This window comes from Sciurus carolinensis, chromosome 4, assembly GCF_902686445.1.
Source record: "Sciurus carolinensis chromosome 4, mSciCar1.2, whole genome shotgun sequence".
Taxonomy (NCBI): Eukaryota; Metazoa; Chordata; class Mammalia; order Rodentia; family Sciuridae; genus Sciurus; species Sciurus carolinensis.
In genome coordinates this window covers 87,539,423-87,561,188 of record NC_062216.1, presented here as the reverse complement: position 1 = coordinate 87,561,188, position 21,766 = coordinate 87,539,423, and the positions used below count along the sequence as shown (strand labels likewise).

Below are 21,766 nucleotides of genomic sequence, written 5' to 3'. Positions count from 1 at the left end.
AGAGAAGAAATCAGGATTGATCAATAGGCAGTTTCATTTGGGGACTTGTATCAGTTCTTGTTTTGCTTAATTTTATGAATTTTGATTTATGTGTCCATCTTGCTTGTGATTTACTGCCCTCCCCCTAATTTGTCTTTAAAAAGGACATAATACTTTAATTGTAGAATATGGTATTCTGGCTCAATGAAAGTTCCAATTTCTTTTGTTAGCCTGCTGCCATGGACTCTATAGATTGGGGTGTCCTCAAACTTCCTTTCTCAGAGCTGGGCATAGAGGCATACACCTGTAATCCCTGAGGCTGGGGAGGCTGAGGCAGGAGGATCCCAAGTTCAAAGCCAGCCTCGGCAACTTAGCGAGGCCCTAAGTAACTCATCTGTAAATAAAGTATTTTTAAAAAGGGCTGGGAATGTGGCTCAGGGGTGAGCACCCCTGGGTTCCATTCCCTGTACCAAAAAAAAAAATTCCTTTCTCCACATAGCACCTACCCACCCACAAGTGTTAAGAAGGTACAGCGTTTTCAGCAACTGAGGGTTTGTGTTGCTTATATTTAAAGTCACATGTATGAATATATTTCTTACCTGACTCAGGATACGGCCACATTTTCTTCCTATATTTTCCACTAAATCAAAAATTGGAAAATTCCAACTATTGAGTTGCTCCATAATTGAGTCCAGGTTATCCATGACTAGAGGTTCAGGAGCAAGAATTGGTTTGTCCTATAATGAAGATTAAAATATTTTAAAGACATCAAGGTTTCTAGAAAACAATTTGTGCTTTCGTGAATCCCATTAACAACTGAGTTATCTGAAATAACAGGCTTAAAATTCCACAGTGAGTCTTAAAGATGACAATGACAAATTAAGATGGGCAAAATACTGGCTCCAAAGTGAAGAGAAAAGCATCTAATGCAGTTTTGGACTGTGTATCTTACATTTCGAGGTGTGTGCATGTTCCTGTTTCACATCACGTCTCCAAAACATGAGTGATACTTCCACAAGCCAATTTAACTGCTTTTGGGTCTACTGCAAGGTTCTTCAATATAGATCGAATGACTTCAGAATACTCTGAAGTTTTATGTAAACATATCTCTTTCTATACTTAAGTAAATTTTTATGGGATAAGGGTGGCTGGCTTATATTGAACTCTCAAGAAAACCCATGAGTGGGGGAGAGGGGGACTAATCACTCCTATTTTAATTGATTGAATTTACATAGCAGTGCTTCAAATCAGCATTAATCCTGCAAAATGCCAGCTGCTGCATTTTTGAGGGATTTTAATTTAATTATGTGACTACTGTTGGCTGAGAAAAATGTAGGAAATAAATGAAGACATTTTATGAGTGGACCCAAATCAGGATAGTCGTAGAAGTACATTTACTTTCGTCTCCCCAAGGAAAGAAAAAAATATAAAATAATATAAGGAAAACACTATTTTATCTGAAAACTTGACTCTAAGGTGGGTATAAGTGGTAAATATAGAAGCAGCAGTCAATGATCATGTGACAATTGTTTTCTAGCATTTGCTGCCTCTCTCAAATTAATTTGACTCAATCAGGCTTCCAACTTTCTTACATGGATCTCTTCAACCACACAAAATAAGTCATCAATTAAGGATCTCTTAGTAAGAGCAAGTGTCAATATAAATCTTTCTTACTAAAACAAGCAAAATAAATACAGACTTTCTTCCAAAATGAAAAAAAATACCAGATATGCTCTGTTTCCTCATTTCTTTATAAACTATTTAACTGAAAGACATAGTTCATTTTTCCTGGGCTTATTTAGACCACTTGATTGGGTATGAAATATCTGGAATTATTCATAAAGATAAATACTTATATTTTTCACCACCAAATATTACAATCGTGAAGAGATCAATAGGCTTAGATGGAGAAATTGTACCGATACAGATGGGTAGGGCCACCACACATGTGGGGTCTAAATGAGATGCATCTATGAATCTAATGACCAAGGGAACTATTTCTAAGCCAATCTCTGTAACTGAAGCCAGTTCCTCAAGTAAGCATATGAGTTGAATGATAAGGAGTTACCAGGAATATCACGGCCTCCGGGGCGTAGGTGCCACAGGCTGATGCTTTCCTCAGTGGCTCTCTTGGGCACTCCGCCTCATCTTCATTTTGTACAATGTCGCTGCTGTCACTGTTGTTATTGGTTTCATAATCAGAGGTAACTTGGGCAGTGTCGTCTGCAATGAAAAGAACCAGCTTAAAAGGAGACCTGCAGTGGGGGAAGGGGTCCCATACAACGAGATTTCCTGAGATTCATCCTCCAGGTGCCATAGTGTTTAGAGGAATATTGCTTTCAGGTGCTCACACCCCAGGATCATAGAGTAAGAAAAAGGACATGTTTTACCCCAATGAAATAGGTAGGAAATATAATCTATGATTTATGCGATATTCAAATATCTCTCAATAATAATTTTTAGATCAGTACTATGGATTTTTAAGAAATCCTCTGACTTTATATTTCAATTTCCTCTATTTCTCTCCCAGTACAGTAAACCACTAAGTAGCTGACTCATAACACTAATTCTGTATGGCAACTCAGGTGGCAGAAATTGAGCTGACACACCTAGAATGAATGTTGGGTAAAACATGAAGCAATGGCATGTGGTTAGGAGCACAGCATACGCTCTGTGTCCAATCTCGTTTCTGAGGAGGCTGTGGATTCCTTCCTCTGCTGCAATGAACTGCACTGACTGAATGACCACCCAGAAAATGCCAAGTACCTAGGGAACATGCTCCCGGGGCAAAGAGATCGAGAAGATTCTTGGAGGTGAATGAAGTTTACTGGGTACTTGCTATACGCTGAGTACCACTCAAAGCACTTGATCTGAACTAACATGTTTAACCTCCTCAACAATCCTACAGGGTAGGTGTTATTGTATTACTATTATCTCCACTTTTCAGATATGAAACAGAGGCACAGAAAGGATTAAATTGCCCAAACTCACACAGTCAATAAATTCTGCCACTAGAATGTGAGCTCAGGAAATCTGACTTTATAAAATTTCTATACTCATTTTTTGATTAAGTCTAACTTTGGTTTCTTTTGTGATTTCCTTGGATTACAAAACCTCTGTCTTCTACAAAGTCACAGAGATATATTCCAGAAGCTTTATCATTTAAAATTTTTAAGTGTAGGTCTGTGTTCCACTTAAAAATAGTGTTTTGCATGGTGAGAGATAAAGGGTATAAAGTTCATGTTTCTCTCTACCACATTTGGATTGCTTTGACATCTTTGTTGAAAAATCAAATCAAATCAAATCAAAAGGTGTGGGTCTAATTGGATGACTTTTGGTCTAGTCCATTTGATTTGCTGGTTGACCCTCAAGTCAGTACCACCCTGTCTTGATGACTAGTTTAAGTCTTGAAGTCAAGGGAAGTATACCTCCTTCTAACTTTGTTCTCCTTTGTCAAGATTGCTTTAGATATTCTAGTTTGTTATGTGTCTTTATGCATATGCTAGTATATTTTTCTTAAATTGCAGGTGAAAAATAACTTTTGTTCTGTCCCCTATACCAGTAAGAAATATCTTCATAGGATTTTAGCAAGGACTCATCTTTCTTCTTTCCCATGCATCTGCTTTTATATTAAAATAAGATACTGTATGAACCCAGTCTCAAAATAAAAAATCAAAAGGGTTGGCAATGTGGCTCAGTGATTAAGTGACCCAGGATTCAATCCCTGGTATGAAAAAGGAAAAATTAGATACAGTATGGATATGTCATTGACAAGGTTTAATTCCAGAATCTATAGAAAAAATGATGAAGCCACATTCAAGAGACCAAAAAGGTGAAATATTTCCCTTATTCTACCAGCCCCAGTAGAATTAGAGGAAGACCAGGAACACACATAAAGAAATATTCTGAGTCTTCATAGTGCTCCACTATGAAACAAGGACCACCCAGAGAATTTTCCTCTGGTTTCTCCTGGCCTATCCTGTGTCTCTTCCCCTTTGTATACAGCACAATATTATCATAGAAAAAATTATATCACTCAATATTTATTGAGTGGTTACCAAGAAATGCTAGAGGAGATAACTGATAGATTATGAGGTAGTGCTATCACCCTGAAGTCTACAGTCCATAGATATTTCCCACCTTGTGTACTTTTAGGACTGTATATAAAAATAAAAAATAATCATTATAGTAATGACCAGCAAACACTACTTATGGTGAACTGGATGCTATAATAAGTAATAAATGTTTCACCTCCTTTGATTATCTTAATTCTTACACAGTCCTCTGTGGTAGGTACTATCATTATTCTAATATTCTGCAGTTAAGGAACTGGATTTAGATTATCAGCAAGCAGGTTGCAGAATCGGGGTATGAACCAGGCAGCAATGCCTGCCTTCTTAGTCTCTCCATGATAGCTCTTTAAGGAAAAACCACAGTAAGTTTACAGTGAGAAAAGCAGGGTCAGTTCTCAGGATCTGTGATACTGGTCTCCAAAGAGAACCTACACTGGAAGACCCTTTAATGTACAAAGCAGGAAGATAAAATAGCATTTTTATGTAGCTCTAATTACTACGTAAAACAGTCTCGCATTTTAAAAAACATACATCTGTATAGCAACATGTTGAACAGCTTAGCAATGAAACTTTACCATGATTAAATCTGTATAGTAGGGTTATGGATGATTTTCATTTTTTCTTTCCTGTCTTTTTAAATTTACAAATTAAAAAATCAGGAAAATAGGTCACCTTTTGGATCAGAAGAAGAAATGAAGTAAGTTAATTTCCATTTTATGAAAAAGAATCCCAAATGATGAATTACCTGTTCTGCTTGGTGTTGGAGTGGCTGTACCACCTCTTTCCAGGGGCCCGTCAGCAGGATTCCCTTGGGAATATGGTCTACCACAGCTGAGAAATATTGCAACAGTCATTAAGCATATCTTTCTCTTTTCAAAATACCATACGTACACACAATCTTTGTGTGCACTGAGATAGACACTGGGCTGGGATGTAGCTCAGTGACAGAGTATTTGCCTCACATGTTCTAAGCCTTGATTTCAATCCCCAATGCAACAAAATAAAACAAAACAAAAGATAGGTATCTATAGTAACATTTTTCCTTTTACTCATTTGTCTCATGGAAAAAATCATTTTGTTTTATACATGGATGCTAACAGGAAGTCTACTGCTTTTGTTTTTGGGAGAAAATAATGGACAGAGGGATTAAAAATTTCATTTGCCTCCCATTCTCCTCTCTACAGTATAGACCATACTTGAGGCAAAAGTGCTGGTAAAATTTTGTTACATTATTTGGAGAAAACTGTGGTAGGCTTCCAACTATTTAGAGTAGTGATTCTGGGGATGCTGATTTGTATTTGGTCAAAAATATATTCTCCAATGGAATATCTTTGTACCTGCTCCAAAATCTCATTTTTAAATTAATTTTTAAAGATATTTATGTTCAAGTAGATCTTTAAGAAAAGATAGCATGTGTTAAGACAGAATGATAGTATATTAATTTTAATTTTTGCTAAGAAATGAAAGCGAATTCATTTTTAAGATTGATTGGTCAGCTGTCAAGACTCAGAGGAAATGAACAAAGAGATGAACATTTTGGCGAGGAGTGAATGTATGGTTGACTAGATGTCCTACTGGTTTAGAAAAATGGGCCAGTGAGGCATCATGAGTAACAAAGAATATCAAAAGTACTTTAGAGGTGAACAGTGCCCCTTAGCAGAAGGGGTTTAAGGATGTAATATATATACATACATATATATGTATATATATAAAAATATATATATTTATATTTATATAAATATAAATATATATTTATATTTATATATATATATATTTTTTTAAATTTCTTTTCTCAACAACTTGCCTGTTTTATAAGTTAAAAAGTAACCCCAAATTGCATGGCAGATTGGTTCCTCTCTTTATCCTTTTTCAGACACTTCATGATTAAATTTAAATTCTGAGTTTTGCTGCTAAGTTCTATTCTTCTGCTTACAGAAAAGAAGATGAATACAATCTTCTATGGGAGACTCTTACCAAGAATTTCAGAAAAATTTTTTGGTCTGTTAATTAACTAGAGATCACCCACTCTAAAATAAAAAGAAATGAGTGACGGTTGATTGTTTTATATCTTAAATGTCTCATAATTTTCTCTCCATTATGCATGTGTGTGCAGTAGAGAAAAGCATTTTTCCAGCTACAGAATATCTTCATACCAAGTAGATTCACTGGTCAACCCTTGAATGTAAGTAGAAAGCGTTAAACAAAATTATTTTTAATGATGAAATCCTATCACTTTGCCAAAGGGAACCAAAGGACAATGAGAATAAATGGAAAAACGAAGTGCATGCAACTGATGGTCTCACATTCTCAGATGTAGGTTTATTAGTTTAAAGATTTTTCACTGCGAGATAATACCTAAAAGTAGTACTTAAATTAGTAGTTCAACTATATCAATTCCTGTGCCAAAATATGGCTTGTTGCATAGACTTTATAGCAGCCAAGACACTTGGATTCAATGCCAAAACCTTCGAGTTCAGCAAGGGAAACCACAATAATTAGTCGTGTGTTTCTGGAGCTCTCTGTGCCTACATGGGTGGCTGCCTTGAAGGAAATAATAAAACCTGGTTTGAATTATAGTTTTATAAAGCCCAAACAAATAAAACACACACTACTGGATTTATAAACATTACTGAACAAGTAGACAGTGAAATCCCCTTGTTTTTCTCTGAAACCTCTTTTATAAAAATCCCATTACATTCTTCCCGCTAAGAACACAAAAAAATAGACTCTGATGAGAAAAAGCTCCATGAGTGGAAGATCTTTTCTGAACATCTCTCTCCTTTCTTTGGGCAGCTTGTTTTTCACAAGTCTCGAGTCCAGGAGGGGAGGGCTCCCTAGGAAAGCTGGAAGCCAACGTTCTCAATGCAGATTGCTCTGCGGAGATCACTGTGGCCCAGAGTGCACCCATAATTCCTGCTTCTTCAGCAGGTCCTGCCTGATATTAGATTCCCAGGCAATGATAGGGTGCTAGGTAATGAAACTGGCTTTGTGGTCAAAGTTCAGAACACAAGAGATAAAATAAAAATCAAGAGGTGTTCTTTTAGCACAATTTCTCAAAGTTTTTCATAAGAGATTCATGTTGTGATCTCCAAGAGGGACATACGCTATGTCTCCTAGACATTCTATAACAGAACATGTGTTTTGGGGGAGTTAATGTCCTACAGAAATTAATTTATTAAAAATAGCTGACAAAGAGAGGAAAGAACAATTTAGATACCAAACTAAGTTTTCAACATGGGCCCAGGTCAAACAAACACAGAAAACGGATTTCCTGTTTTACGAATATTTGCAAAGAGTAAAGAAGTAAAAAATAAAAAGTAAAAAATAAAAAGTTTAGTATAAGCGACACTCATTTGAGAGTGCTTTACTTTGGATCTGTAGTTATATCCCATATGTTAAAAGTCCTATATGTTAAAAACTTGGTCACCAGCTTGTGGTGCACTGGAAGGGAGTAGAACTATTAAGATGTGGGATTGGTGTAGGAAGTTAGGTCACTGGCTGTGTGCGCTTAAAGGGATTGGGACCTCAGCCCCTTTCTGTCATTGCTTCCCAACCACCATGAAACGAGCTGTTTCCTCTGTCATGTGCTCTCTGCCATGATGTACTGCCATGCCACAAGCCAAAAACCAACTAAAGTCAAGCAACCATGGACTGAAACTTCTCAAACTGTGAGCCAAACTAAACTTTTCCTCCTTTAAGTTGATTTACCTTAGGTATTTTGTCATAGAGATGAAAACTAAGACACAGAGTTTATGAACACAGTCTAGAAAATGGAACTTGGGAAGCTTCTTTTCAGTATCTACTTCTTAAGACTGAATATACTGATAAAATCAGGGTCTATGAACCAATGTTTTCTACTAGAAAACCAACATGTTACTAATTTATTCAAATAGTTTTCCTTGTTAACCTTAAAAGTATCATTTTACTGAAGGCATTCTTATGATTATACTTCAAACACTCAAACTGTTTTGTATTTTAAAATATTTAATGATTTAAGATCAGTTATTGAAGTTGAAGCTATTAATGAAGAACGATAAAAATATATTAATCAGTAAGAAGAGATATTTCTTTCTTAGTAATAATGTTGACAAAATAATTACTCTGGCCATATTAGGCCCTCTTTTCTTAACCTCCGGAATAAGTAACCTTTTATAATTCTGTTTCAATATGACAAAATGGTACAAACAACTGCTTAATAGCACTCAGAGAACTATTAGAGTCTAGCCATAATTTGTCATGCACTATTGGCACATTTTTAAAGTGTTAAAATCAGAGATGCAAACTGCAGATAAAATATCTTTAATATCAATGTAAAGTCCTCCTGGGAGAACAAGTAGGTAAAACACATTCCAGCCCAGTGTCAGATGATATCAGATTACCTAAAGGAATGTTTTAATTATATATTTTATGCATTCTCCATTAACAGCAGACAAAATTATTATTATTTTATAATAAAATTATTATTATTTTGTAACAAAATAACAACAGATTAACTGTGTGAACTTTCTATTAATAGAAAACCATTGTTTCTTTTACTGCATATTAAATACATATCATATCATCCTACACTTTCTTGTTCGCTGTTTTGGCAAACCCGCACCAAGCTGTGTAGATGGGTGGTAGGCATTCCTAGGAGGAAAACTGTCATTGGTTTTATTATTCAACTTTGGTTAATACCACAAAATCCTTACCTGCTACATATAACAGGTGCAGTCAGAACCTGAGGGGACAGGTCAGGGGCACTCTGAGTATAGGTTAAGGCCCTGTGAGTAGTTGGCCCTTGTTTGGCAGTTGTGTCAGCAGATTCTGGAAATTGCACTGTGGAAATTTTGCTGACAGGGCTGCTGGCTGGAGTCCCTTGGAGAGGCGAGGAGCAGGGTGATGAAAGAGGTGAAATTTTAGCGAGGGCACCTGAGAAAGAAAGTTGTTATATCACTAAACAAATGTCTCTGAAATGCAAACATACAACTCTTGAGCTTCACCCCTGCTCCAGTAAACTCAAAACAGCCACGTGTACACTCAGGCCACTGAGCTGGTCTCCACATGCCACCATCTGGAGACAGGGTGTGTGGTTGGTGTGTCTCCACAGCATGAAATGAGAGTAATGAATCATAGTGAAAAATCGGTGGCAATGTTGGCGCGTCCAGCTAGGCCTTGGTGTCCTGGAGTAACTTCAGGACAGAAGGATATTATTTTTCCTCCCATTTTTGTTTCTTGTCATGTTGACTTGTTACACTTTTCTCCTGTGTTTGCTTTCTTTTAGGCTGAGAATCTTTTGGCGGAGACAGATTTACTATTGTTTTCAACATTAAGCCTTACCTATGGCTCAGTGTGCCAGGCATCCAATTCTGAAAATAAAGGAGATAAATTTGGGGGGAAGCAATTAACCTTATTAACCAGTTTGTTTTCAGCAAAACAGAAACTTTTTACGAGAAGTAGTGCTTTGATCAAAATTATTCTTGAAGGAAACATTTAAAAGATGTAATGTAAACCATTTCATAACAAACAATAGGCCTGAAATGTAGATTTCAAATGTGAGTGTCCCTGTTTTCTCTAGATTTTGAGAAGTATAGGACACTGGCTTAGATTTGCAAGCACTAATGCTGGAGGCAGAGGAGGATGACTTTTGAAGCTGCTCTCTCTGAGCACAGAGAAGATGGTTTATGTTTAAAATTGGAAAGAAAAAGAAAAAAACAAAACAAAACAAAACACCAGACAGGTACCTTCCAGAGGACTCCGTGCTTTCTGCTTTTCGTGATTTTTATGGCTGAACACCCCACTCTCAGGGGCATGAAATAAAATCGTCCGAGGTTGTTCCCTATTTCTCACTGCTCCAGGGAAATTTACAGGCACGGACTTTACATGGTGTGTGTGGTTAACTGGCAGCTGCCCTAGGACGGAGTTTGTTTCCAAGATCCAGTTCCCTCAAAAGTTTGATTTGTCACACCCAACGGTTTTCTGCTCCACTGAAAGGAATAGTAAGCTTGCTAAAGGGTTTTTGCAATTTCTTTTTATATTTCTTGTTGGCACTGTTATTTGTCTGTTTTATTTTAAAAGATGAAAAATCTCAAGTGTGGGGAGCAGCCACCTCCCAGTACTCTGCGTAACATGTATTTCCATTGTTCATTCCTTATCAAACCTTTGCATTTATACTGAACAACTGAGACCACTTAGACCCAAAGAGGTTAGGAAGCCTTGCCAGGGTCACAGTACTGACAAGTAGAGAATATGCAGGAAGACCAGTTATTCTGAGAGAAATGTGGTTTATTAGACTAGTGACTACACAAAGGGGAATTAAATCCACCATCCACTTAGCAGTATTTGTACTGACTCCTTTTTGTGACATGGTTGATGGTTTTTATTTTGACTCCTAGTTCAACTAGAAAGATTTAGCCATTTTAGCAAAGATACTGACCAGACCTTTGTGCTCAATGGATTCTTGAGTCAAAAGAAAATTCACTAAATTTTTAACACAGCATTTCCCAATAAATATATCATCATGTACTGCCAGTGTGTTATGAAATAATTGATGGTTGCAAATTAAGAAAAAGAAAGGTTTTATATGAAAGCTACAGAATAAACTCAATTTTTAATATTCTAATATTTTATGATTAGATTTTTCACATTTTAAATTTATGAAATAAAGGGAATGTATTTTACACCAAGCTCTAAATCCTTTCCCACTTTCCACTGACATATCGCATTATCAAATTCACAAATATACATACAAGTGGGCTCTGATATTTAAAAAAGGTTGAAAAAGGGTGGTCTGATTTATACTATTTGGGGGATTAAGATGGAGACTCCGGAGAATCTTAGAAAAGTCATTAAGGAGCTAAATCCTGGTATGGCGCTGTACAAAGGTTACCAAGGTATTTGCACTGAATAAGCATCTCAATGATTTATTCGCCTACAAAGACCTATTGTGTGTCCTGTTCCAGGGATACAGTGGTAGCAAAATGAAGTCCCTACTCTCATGGTGCTCCCAGTCTTGGGGGACACAGAAACAGCAAAAGGAAAATTAATAAACGAGAAAGAAAAGGGAAAGGATGTAATTTCAAGTTATATAAAGAAAAAGTAGGACAGAGGGTAGAGAACAGAGGACAGAAAAGCGTGAAGGCAGTCTGAGAAGGCCTCTGTGGGGTGTAAAATCTAAACACAGGCCTGATGAAGAAAGGATGATATTCAGATGGGAGTGTGGGGAAAGCATATTCAGAAAGAGGGACTCACCATGGGGAGGGCAGAGGCTGGCAGCTTACACAAAGGAAGAAAGGGTCAGAGAACAAGGACACAGAGGGGCTGCTCTGTACACCTGGAGGGGGCTATGCATGGCCCCCGGGCAAGGTTTTAATTTGCTATGTCTTAAAAATTGAAACTCCTGATAGATCCCGCTTTAGGAAGTCACTTAGTTATTTTGATAGCAAATTATGAGTTTGGGGACAGTTTTCTATCCCGTGCCTCAGAATGGCAAAGCCCATGGGAACATTCTCCATTTATGTCTCCACACATGTCTTTTCAGAAGGCAATTTATGTGAATGGTGATTTTTTTTCTTTGCTAATTTTTAGAAGTTGCCAGTTGATAGCCTCAGACACAAACAATTCACTCTTAAATACACATTTAAAATTCATATAACCATTAGGGTTCCTGGACCTCAGCACTTAACTAAATTTAAACCAATAAGCAGACTTTAAGACTCCTAGGATAAAATCTTAAATAAATCTGTAACAGAGGAGAACCAATTTACTTTTATAGTACTTTAGTTAACATGTTTTGAACTCTTTTAAAAGCCTGAGTCTTGGCAACAACCCTAAGAAGCAAGGGTATTTTTATTTTGTAGGTGAGAAGATAAAGGCATAAAATTTACTTAAAATTTTAAAAACCCAAAGGATTAAGAATTCCATAGGAAGAATATATGTCTCCCCCTTCCCACCCTCCTAGAAAAAAGTAGATACACATCAAGTATTCCTTACCTAAAATGCTAGGACCAGAAGTGTTTTAGATTTCAAAATTTGGGGGATTTGAGAATATTTACAAAGACTTTACCAGTTGGGCCTCTCTAATTCAAAAATTCAAAATCTAAAATGCTCCAATTTAGATTGTCACATTAGGGAGGTTTAAACTGTAATTGCCAATTTTTTTTTTTTCTTTCTAGAAAGGAATAAATAAATGATTTTAGACAGGAGAAGGGGATTCTCTCAGGAAATGGGAGGAGTAACCTCCTTTTGCAAGTCTTTGCAAACAGATTTTCTAAGATAATTCAAATGTAATCATGTCTAAAGTTACAGGGATGACTATCATAATTCCTCAAGGTCTCATTCAATTTTATGTTGCATATTTACACAGATTCAAACATGAGTGCAGTGCATACTCTCAAATACATTTTTCTTCATCTTCTGTATAATTTTTATAGACTCCAGAAAAAAAAAAAGGCATAGCTTCTGATATGTAAATCTTTGAAGGATATAAATTTTCCTAATGTAAAATATTTTAAAACAAAATTTTAAAAATACAACAAAAAGTGTCTAAAATAGTTACTCCTTTGAATAAGTCTTTAATTCCTTGTTCTTGAGAGCACAAGAAAATGTGATCAAGACATAAGGAATTTTGGATAATCAAGGTAAGAAGATAAACAATACTGCAGGGGAATTTTTTAAGTGAATCCATCTGTTTTGTGCTACAAAACTCTCTCAGTTTAATTGAACAAGAAAGGAACCAGTTGTCTGATAAATCCATGCCTCTTTTCCATGCCTACAGGAAAATGATCAGTCCTTAAATTTTTCCAAAACACAAAATGTATCTAAAGAATAAAAAAACTCACAAAACCATGATTAAAGTTTTCTCTTATTTCAAATTTTTTTTAATAGAAAAAACTTAGTCTTCTCTACAGGTATATAGTTACTTGTATTCATTGTAACAGGACAAACTTGAAAGAGGCAACAACTATGGATTAGAGGAATTTGGAAAGCAGAATGACATCATGGTAGCTTCTCATTCTTGGTGATTCACAGAAGAGGAGTGAGATTGGAAATGCAAATTACGTTTAAAGCTCCTACTTTATGCTTTAATCAAAGACTCCTCTGTGATTTCATCCATTTACTTTATATTAGTCACTGCATAATAATTGCTTGTGTTTCAGCTACTTAAAATTAACATTGATTGACTGAGCTAGAGGACACACTGTTTACTTGATTTGTGCAAAGAACAGAATCATTAGGCCCCTCTGGAAACAGGTCATTTATCTTTTAGTTTGCTTGTGTTTTACTTCATGCGTGCTTTCTCTCCCCACCTCATTGCCCATTGCTCTTACACTTCCTCCTCAAACTCTCTTCACACTTCATTGAATTCCACTTGCTTACACTCTTTGCCCCATGAGGGGCTTTCCCCAGCCTCTTTCCACAGAGTTCACTGAAAACCAGGTGACATCCTAGTAAACCACATCAAACACAGCATGCCTCCTGACCACCCTCAACCCAGCCGTGCTGTCAATACTGGGACATAGGGGTTTCAAATCAGAAGGACCCACCTGACCTGGGAAAATTGCCATCTGATTCCAGCTCTGATTCTTGCTGGATGTTTTTCTACTTTTAGGCAGACTTTCAGGGATTTTAAAATTGAATTCAACACACATGGGATGCAAGGTTATTGGTTAAACCTTAACCAATGTGGCTCTGATGTGACAGCAGTCTAAAGATACCACAATGCAAAATCCCCGCCAAAGTAGTCCTGAGGGGGATCCTTACACACTTGATGGCAAGAAAGAAGGGAGGCTCTAACTGTGCAGGGCTTTAACTTCCACATCAGTCCTGTGGCATCTTATATGAACATTCTCTTTCCTTTTATGCAATGTCCTTTCTTTTCCATCTGGGGAGCAGGACACGGGTGTGAGGCTGCTCCATCCTTTGCTCTGTTATTTTTCAGTGTCTGCCCTAACCATGTTTTTCAGCTTCTTCCCTTCATCACATTGGGCTACTTAATATTTTTTATTTTATTACCTAACTGAAGAAACAGAGAAAAGAAACCAAATCCTTTTGTTATCTGTATCAAGCAAAGAACCACAAAATCATCATTTTAAATGACATTAATTTGTTATTAATTTTTCTTCCTAATATGAAATCACTAGGACAAGAGAAAGGATTGAAGACTAAATATGTGGCCTTAGGCAAATACTTGACCATTCTCCGCCTCAGTTTCCTCCTCGGAACCCCTTCCTATTCTACACAAGAACACAGAACACTGAAATTCACATTTCATCCTTGAATTACATGTTATTTTTGTCCTGTATTTTAATTCTGTCCTTAAGAGTTTTTTAAAAAGCTACTCACAAGTCTGGAAACAATATTTATGCGCAGAAGGATTGTTTGGATTGACCCATGGATTTCAAATCACCCTTGTTATTAGATTTCAAACTTTCTCTCTGATATTTTTCATTGTAGAATATGTCCATCATAAATTTCTTTAGTGAAAATTTGACAGGTGGCAAACTTTTTAACTTTCTCAGAATGTCTTCATATTTCTCAGGTTTGCCAGGCACACAAGGTTAAGTTGGTTATTCTTTTAGAATGCTGAAGAAAATATTCTACAGTGCTCTGATTCTATTACCAACAAGTTATCTCTAAGACTGACTATCTTTCCTGAAAGGTCACTTATCTTTTCTCCAATGTTAAGACACACACACACACACACACACACACACACACACACACACATTTGTCTTTGACACTGACTGCACAGTTCTGACAAAACTAGAGGAGTAACTACAGAGGGTATACCCCATATACTGTGCTATCCTCAACACACCTACCTAATCTACTAGAGGAACTCCACTCTTGAAAGTCCTACAAACAAAACAGGACCCACAGGCTCTTACATAATATACAAAATTTTGAAACCTATTAATAACAGATGCACAAATTTCAACACAGAAACACAAGAAATATGAAAAAATGACTTCTCTGAAAGTTAACTCTCTAACAATTGATTCCAAAGACACTGAAGTCAATGAAATGATAGGTAAAGAATGTAAAAGAATGATTTCAAAATGATCAATCATTTCAAATATGATAAAAAAGAAACAGCTCAATGAACTATGGAAGGAAATGAAGTATATGAAAGAGTGATTCAATACAGAAATAAACACTGTGCAAAATAACCAAACACAAATCTTGGAAATGAAAAGCTCAATAAGTCAAATAAAAACACCAATTCAAAGGATCACTGATAAACTAGATCAGAAGAAAGAAAAAACTTGGGGTTTGAAGACAAAACTGATAAAGTAACACTTACAGACAATAATAAAAAAAAAAAAGAAATAAAGAATGGAACAAAAAGATCAGTGGGACACCATTAAAAGAGCAAACATATATAATTGGAAAAGAAGATTGGCTATAAGCTAAAGGCATAGAAAACATACTCAAGGAAACAATAGAAGAAAAATTCCCGAATCCTGATAAAGAAATGGACATCCAGGAACAGAGGCATTTAGAACCTCAAACAAATTACCGCTCCACATCATATTAAACTGCCAAAAGTACAGAACAAAGAAAGACTGTTACAAGGTGTAAGAGAGAAATTCCAAGTCATTCATACAGGCAAACCATCAGAAAAATAGAAAATTTCTCAACAGAAAACTCTAAAGGTCAGGAGGGCATGGAATCACATATGTCAAGCTCTGGAAAAAAAATAAAACAAAAAGCTGCCAACCTAGATTACTATGTTCAGCAGTTATCCATCAGAATGAAAGAAGAAATAAACATCTTCCAAGATAAACATAAAGAAATTTATGACCACAAAACTCACATTGCTGCAAATACTTAAGGGAATCCTACATAAAAAAAGATAAAGATAATAAAACCACAAGAACATGAGAAAGAATAAATCTCACTAGAAGAGTAGATAAGCCAAGGAAAATTAGAAAAGAAATATCATTAATGCAGTAAATCATAAAACTTCTAAGGCAAATGGGAAAAAGGAGATTATTTGAAACAACAGAAAAAAACAACAACAAAATGACAGAAACTAGAACATACCTTTTAATAATAATCCTGAATATAAATGGTCTTGTGTTTCCAATAAAAAGACTCTGACTGACTGAATAGATTAAAAACTAAGAACCAACAATTTTCTGCCTGTAAGAAACTTACCTCCCTGACAAAGACATACACAGACTGAAAGTGAAAGGATATAGAATTACATTTCAAGCAAATGAAATCTGAAAGCAAGCAGTAGTAGGTACACTTACATACAAAATAGAGTTCAAGCCAAAATTCAGTCTGACGAGCAAAAAGAGGACACTATCTATTCCTAAATGGAAAAATCATCAAAAAAATATAAAGATTGTAAGACTATATATGTACTGAATATAAGAGCACCCAATTTCTCTCTCTCTCTCTCTCTCTCTCTCTCTCTCTCTCTCTCTCTCTCTCTCTTACACACACACACACACACACACACACAAAATGCTACAGGACACAAAGGGAGAGATTGGCCCCAACATAATAATAGTGGGTAACTTCAATAACTTACTTTCATAGTTTATCTAAACAAAAAGTCAACAATCACACATCAGTTATTATACTACAGGTCAAATAGACTTAACAGACATCTACAGAATATTCCAAACAATAGTGGCAGAAGGGACATTCTTTTTGTCAGCTCATGGAACTTTTCCCAATCAGACCACATATGACAAGTCTTATATGACGAATAGAAAAATCTTGAAAATTTTTCTGGCATCTTATCAGATAATCATAGAATGAAACGAGAAATTCACAACAAGAAAAATAACGAAAATATAAAAATACATGGAGAATAAAAAACCCAATTTTGAATGAACAGTGGTTCATGGAAGAAATTGGAGAAATTTTAAACATTCCTAGATTCAAAAGAAAATGGAAACAACATGAGAGCTTGTGAGATACAGTGAAAGAAGTACCAAGAGGAAAGTGACTACATGAAAAAGAAAACAGAGATCTCAGATAATAACCTAAGGATATATCTCAAAGTCAAAGTCAAAGAAGCAAGAACAAACCAAACCCAAAATCAGCAGAAGGAAAGAAATAAGAAAGAGACTAAAAAAAAAAATTCAAAGAATCAGTGAAACAATGGGTTGATTCTTGGAAAAGGTTATCAAAATTGATAAACCCTTAGCCACACTAACAAAGAGAGAGAAGACCCTAATAAGTAAAATGAGAGGTTAAAAAGGGGTGTATTACAATAGATATCACTGAAATTCCCAAGATCACTAGGAGATTCTTTGGAAAATTATATGTCAATAAACTGGAAAATCTAGAAGAAATGAAACAATTTCTAGATACATATGTCCTAGGAAAACTGAACCCAAAAGGATATTAAAACAAACAAACAACAACAACAAAACCCTTAAATACCTCAATAATAAGTGATGAGATTAAAGCAGAATTAAAAAGTCTCCAACAAATAAAGCTCAGGAGTGGATCCATTCTCAGCTATCAAACATTTGAGGAACTCATATCAATGCTCCTCAAATCATCCCAAAAAATAAAAAATAGGAAGGAATTCTTCTAAACTCATTGTACGAAGCCAGCAGTACCCTTCCACCAAAACCTGATAAAGATACTACAAAAAAGAAAATTATAAAACAATATTCTTAATAAAAACACATGCAAAAATCCTAAATAAGATACTTGCAAATCAAATTAAACAATGTTAATCAAGTTGGATTCATCCCAGGGATGCAAGGTTGGTTCAACATATGCAAATCAATCAATGTAGCACTCCACATAAACAAAATCAAGCACAAAAAACATCTCAATAGATGCAGGAAACCCTTCAACAAAATCTAACAATCCTTTATGATAAAAATTCTGAATAAACTAGGTTGAGTTATACCTCAACACAATGAAGTCTATACAAGACAAACCCATTGTTAACATCAATCTAAATGGGGAAAATTGAAAACATTTTCTCTAAAATCAGGAATAAGGCAAGGGTGCCCACTCTTACCACTTTTTCAAATATTACTGGAAACTTCAGCAATAAGACAAGAGAAGGAAGGAAGGAAGGAAGGAAGGAGTAGAAATAGGATAGGAGAAAGTCAAATTATACCTGTTTGCAGATGTTATGATTCTATATCTAGAAAACCCTAAAGGATCAACAAAAAAACTCTTAGAACTGATGAATAGTCAGCAAAGTTGCAGGGCATAAAATCAACAAAAATGAGTAGGATTTTTTGTACTCCAGAAATGATCTCACTGAGAAAGAAAACAGAACGAAAAATTCAGTTCACAACAGCTTCATAAAAGAAAAATAAAATAGCTAAGAATAAACCTAACCACGGAGATGAAAGACCTCCATAAGAAAAATTATAAAACACTGAAGAAAGAAATTGAGCTAGAAGATGAAAGACCTTCCCATGTTCATGGATTGGGAGAATCAATATTGTTAAAATGACTGAACTAACCAAAGGTATCTAGAGATTCAGTGTAATCCCCATTGAAATACCAATGACAATGATACTCTTTGCAGAACTAGAAAAAAACAATCCTAAAATTCACATATTTAAGCACAAAAAATCCAAATATTGCAATGCTACTGGCATCACAATACTTGATTTTAAAATATACTACAGAGCCACAGTTAAAAAAACAAACCAAACAACCACACAGTATTGACACAGAACAGACACAGAACAAAGAACTGAATAAAGTACCTAGAAATTAACCCATGCATCCACAACCATAAAATTCTCAACAAAGGTGCCAAAGACCAATGATGGAGAAAAAAGTCTCTTGAAAAAATGGTGCTGGGAAAACTAGATATCCACAGAGAAGACAGAAACTAGACCCCTATCTCTCAACCTGGACAAACATTAGCTCAAAATGGAACAAAGATCTTACTATAAGACCTGAAAGTTTGAAATAAGGGGAAGACAGGTGAGTTCAAGATATTGGAACAGGCAATGATTTCCTATGTAGAACTCCAATAGCTCAGGAAATAAAATCAAGAATTGACAATTGTATTCTATCAAATTAAAGACTTCTGAACAGCAAAGAAAACAATCAACACAGTAAAAGGACAACCTACAGAATGGGAAAAAAACCTGATAGCTAGTCATCTGACAAAGGATTAATATCTAGAATATATAAAGAACTCAAAAAAGCTTAACTGCAAAACTACAAGTGGTCCAATCAAAAAATAGGCACAAGTTTTGAATAGATGCTTCTCAAAAGGAGTTCCAATGGCTAAGAAATACAGGAAAAAATGTTCAACTTCTTTATCCATCAGGGAAATACAAATCAAAACTACATTGAGATTCCATCTCATCCCAGTCAGAATGGCTATCATCAAAAGTAACAAAAATAATTAGGCTGCCCTAATTATTATATTATTATTATTATAGTTGCAGGGTAAAAGGAACCCTCATACACTGTTGTTGGGAGAGTAAGTTGCTATACCCATTATGGAAATCAGTAGGGAAGGGTCTCAAAAAATAAATAAAAATAGAAATACCATAGGATCCAGCAATACCACTCCTCAGTATATATCTGAAGGAATTAAAGTCAGCATAGGATAGAGATTTCTGTAATCCATGTTTATTGCAGCACTAATCACAATAGCCAAGCTATGGAATCAGTCTAGGTGCCCATCAACAGATGAGTATCTAAAGACAATGTGGTATACATACACAAAGGAGTATTATTCAGCTATGAAGAACAACAAAGTCACATTATTTGTAGGAAAATGGATAGAACTGAAGATAATAATGTTAGGCAAAATAAGGGCAGAAACAGAAACATTAATATTGCCTATTTTCCCTCATATATAGAATTGAGGTTAAAAAAAAAAAAGACACAAAAGTAGCAATAAGACTACTACAGGAGAGGAAGTAGATCAGCAGGAAGGGTGAGGGAAGGGAGATAATGGGGGTGGATATGATCCAAGTATGCTATTTGCATGTATGAATACACAATGAAACCCATTATTCTGTACAATTAAAATGCACTAACTTAAAAAAAAAAAAGCACAACTCTACAATAAATACAGGGGAAATGTTTAACATGTTTAGTTGTCAGGGAAATGCCAATCAATACTTCATTGAAATTCCATCTCACTTGAGTCAGAATGGCTATCATCAAAAGAACAAAAAATAACCAACACAGGTGAGGCTATAAGGAAAAAGGAACCTTTATACACTGTTAGTGGGAATGGAAACTAGAACAGTCACTGTGCAAAACAGTATAAGGAGTCCTCAAAAATTTAAAATGACAACTACCATGTGATAGAGCTATACCACGCCTGGGTATATACCTGAAGGGAAAGAAATCTGTGTACTGACAAGGTAACTGCATGCCCATGTTTATTGCAGCACTATTCACAATAGCCAAATTATGGAATCAGCCTAGAATTATGGAATTCTATTATGGAATTATGTTGATTCCAAATTATGGAATCAAAAGAAGAACAGATGAGGAAAATATGGTATACACATGCACTGAAGTATCATTCAGCTATAAAGAAGGATGAAATCACGTCATTTGCTGGAGAGTGGATGGAACTGGAGTGCGTCATCATGTTCAGCAAAATAAGCTGGACACATCAGAACAAGTCCTGCATGTTTTCTGTCACATGGAAACAACAAAAATAACATTAAAGTAGAACGGGGACCATACAGAGAAGGGAAGGGAACCGAGGGAAAGAGGGCGGAGAGTGAGGGAGAGTGCTAATGGGAGGGGTAGATATGATAAAAACACAATGTATGTATGTATGGAAATGTCACCATCAAATTAATTAATCTACTCAATTAATATGCATTAATAAGTATAATAAAAAAGGAGTCTTTGCAAATGTGGCCAATAATTCCTATGAATAAATTAACAGTGATAGAACTGGACTTCATGTGATACAATTATTTCAGTCTTTTACTAAAAAGAATATTTACTCACACTTTGAATCTATTTCTGTAATTATCGGAATATTTTATTTTTATCCTGAACATTTAGTAAAATGATAATACCAAAAAAATGTAAAATCAAAATAAACTTTGGGGGGAAAAAAAAAAGAAAGACTAAGAATCTAGGCAGAGTCATGAAGCAATTAGGGAGGGAAGCCAGCAGAGCTTTTAGCAGTCATGAGGATGAGGACATAAAAAATTGGGAGTGTGGGGTCCCCATGGCAGTCACAATTTGAATGTCAACTATCCTAGTAAGAAAGAGCTGCTCAACAGAAGGTTAAGAAACTAATCAGGAAATAACTTGTGAAAGTTTTCTACAGTGCGTTAAAAACATAGGAGTTGGTTCTTCAACTCAGAAGGCTAAGGGAGAAGGATCACAAGTTCAAGGCCAACCTCAGCAACTTAGCAAGATCCTGTCTCAAAATAACAAATAAAAAAGAACTGAGGATAGAAATCAGAAGTAAAGTGCCAGTGGGTTTAAGCTTCAGTACTCCACCAAATGATAATCTTTCCCCAAATCATTTCATTTCCTGCCTATAATTTTATCATTCTTAATTGTGCTATCTAAATTCCTTATCATAGCTCAGGTATAGTAAAATGAAGCAATTTCTCATCCATATATATATATGGCATATTCTTGAAAAGCAATTTTTTTTAACAAACACTAAAAATAAAACTGGCATTTAAAAGGTGGTGCTCTCAGAGATTATCCTTAGTGGGGATGCTGATTTCCTACTCAGCTAATAAGTTCAAGATAGGGAATCTGGTACACCAATGTCCAGGAAT

General features: G+C 35.5%; 1 protein-coding gene across 1 annotated transcript in view; it reads right to left on the bottom strand.

The window, feature by feature from the left end:
- Window positions 1-21,766, bottom strand: part of Pde3a (phosphodiesterase 3A) — a 309,213-nt gene that overhangs the window by 37,300 nt on the left and 250,147 nt on the right. Inside the window, exons 6-9 of the mRNA XM_047549421.1 lie at window positions 8,744-8,963; window positions 4,798-4,883; window positions 2,048-2,202; window positions 579-716 (exon numbers count right to left, since the gene is read on the bottom strand). Of these exons, the coding sequence (XP_047405377.1) occupies window positions 579-716; window positions 2,048-2,202; window positions 4,798-4,883; window positions 8,744-8,963 (599 nt within the window). The remainder of the gene's footprint in view (window positions 1-578; window positions 717-2,047; window positions 2,203-4,797; window positions 4,884-8,743; window positions 8,964-21,766) is intronic.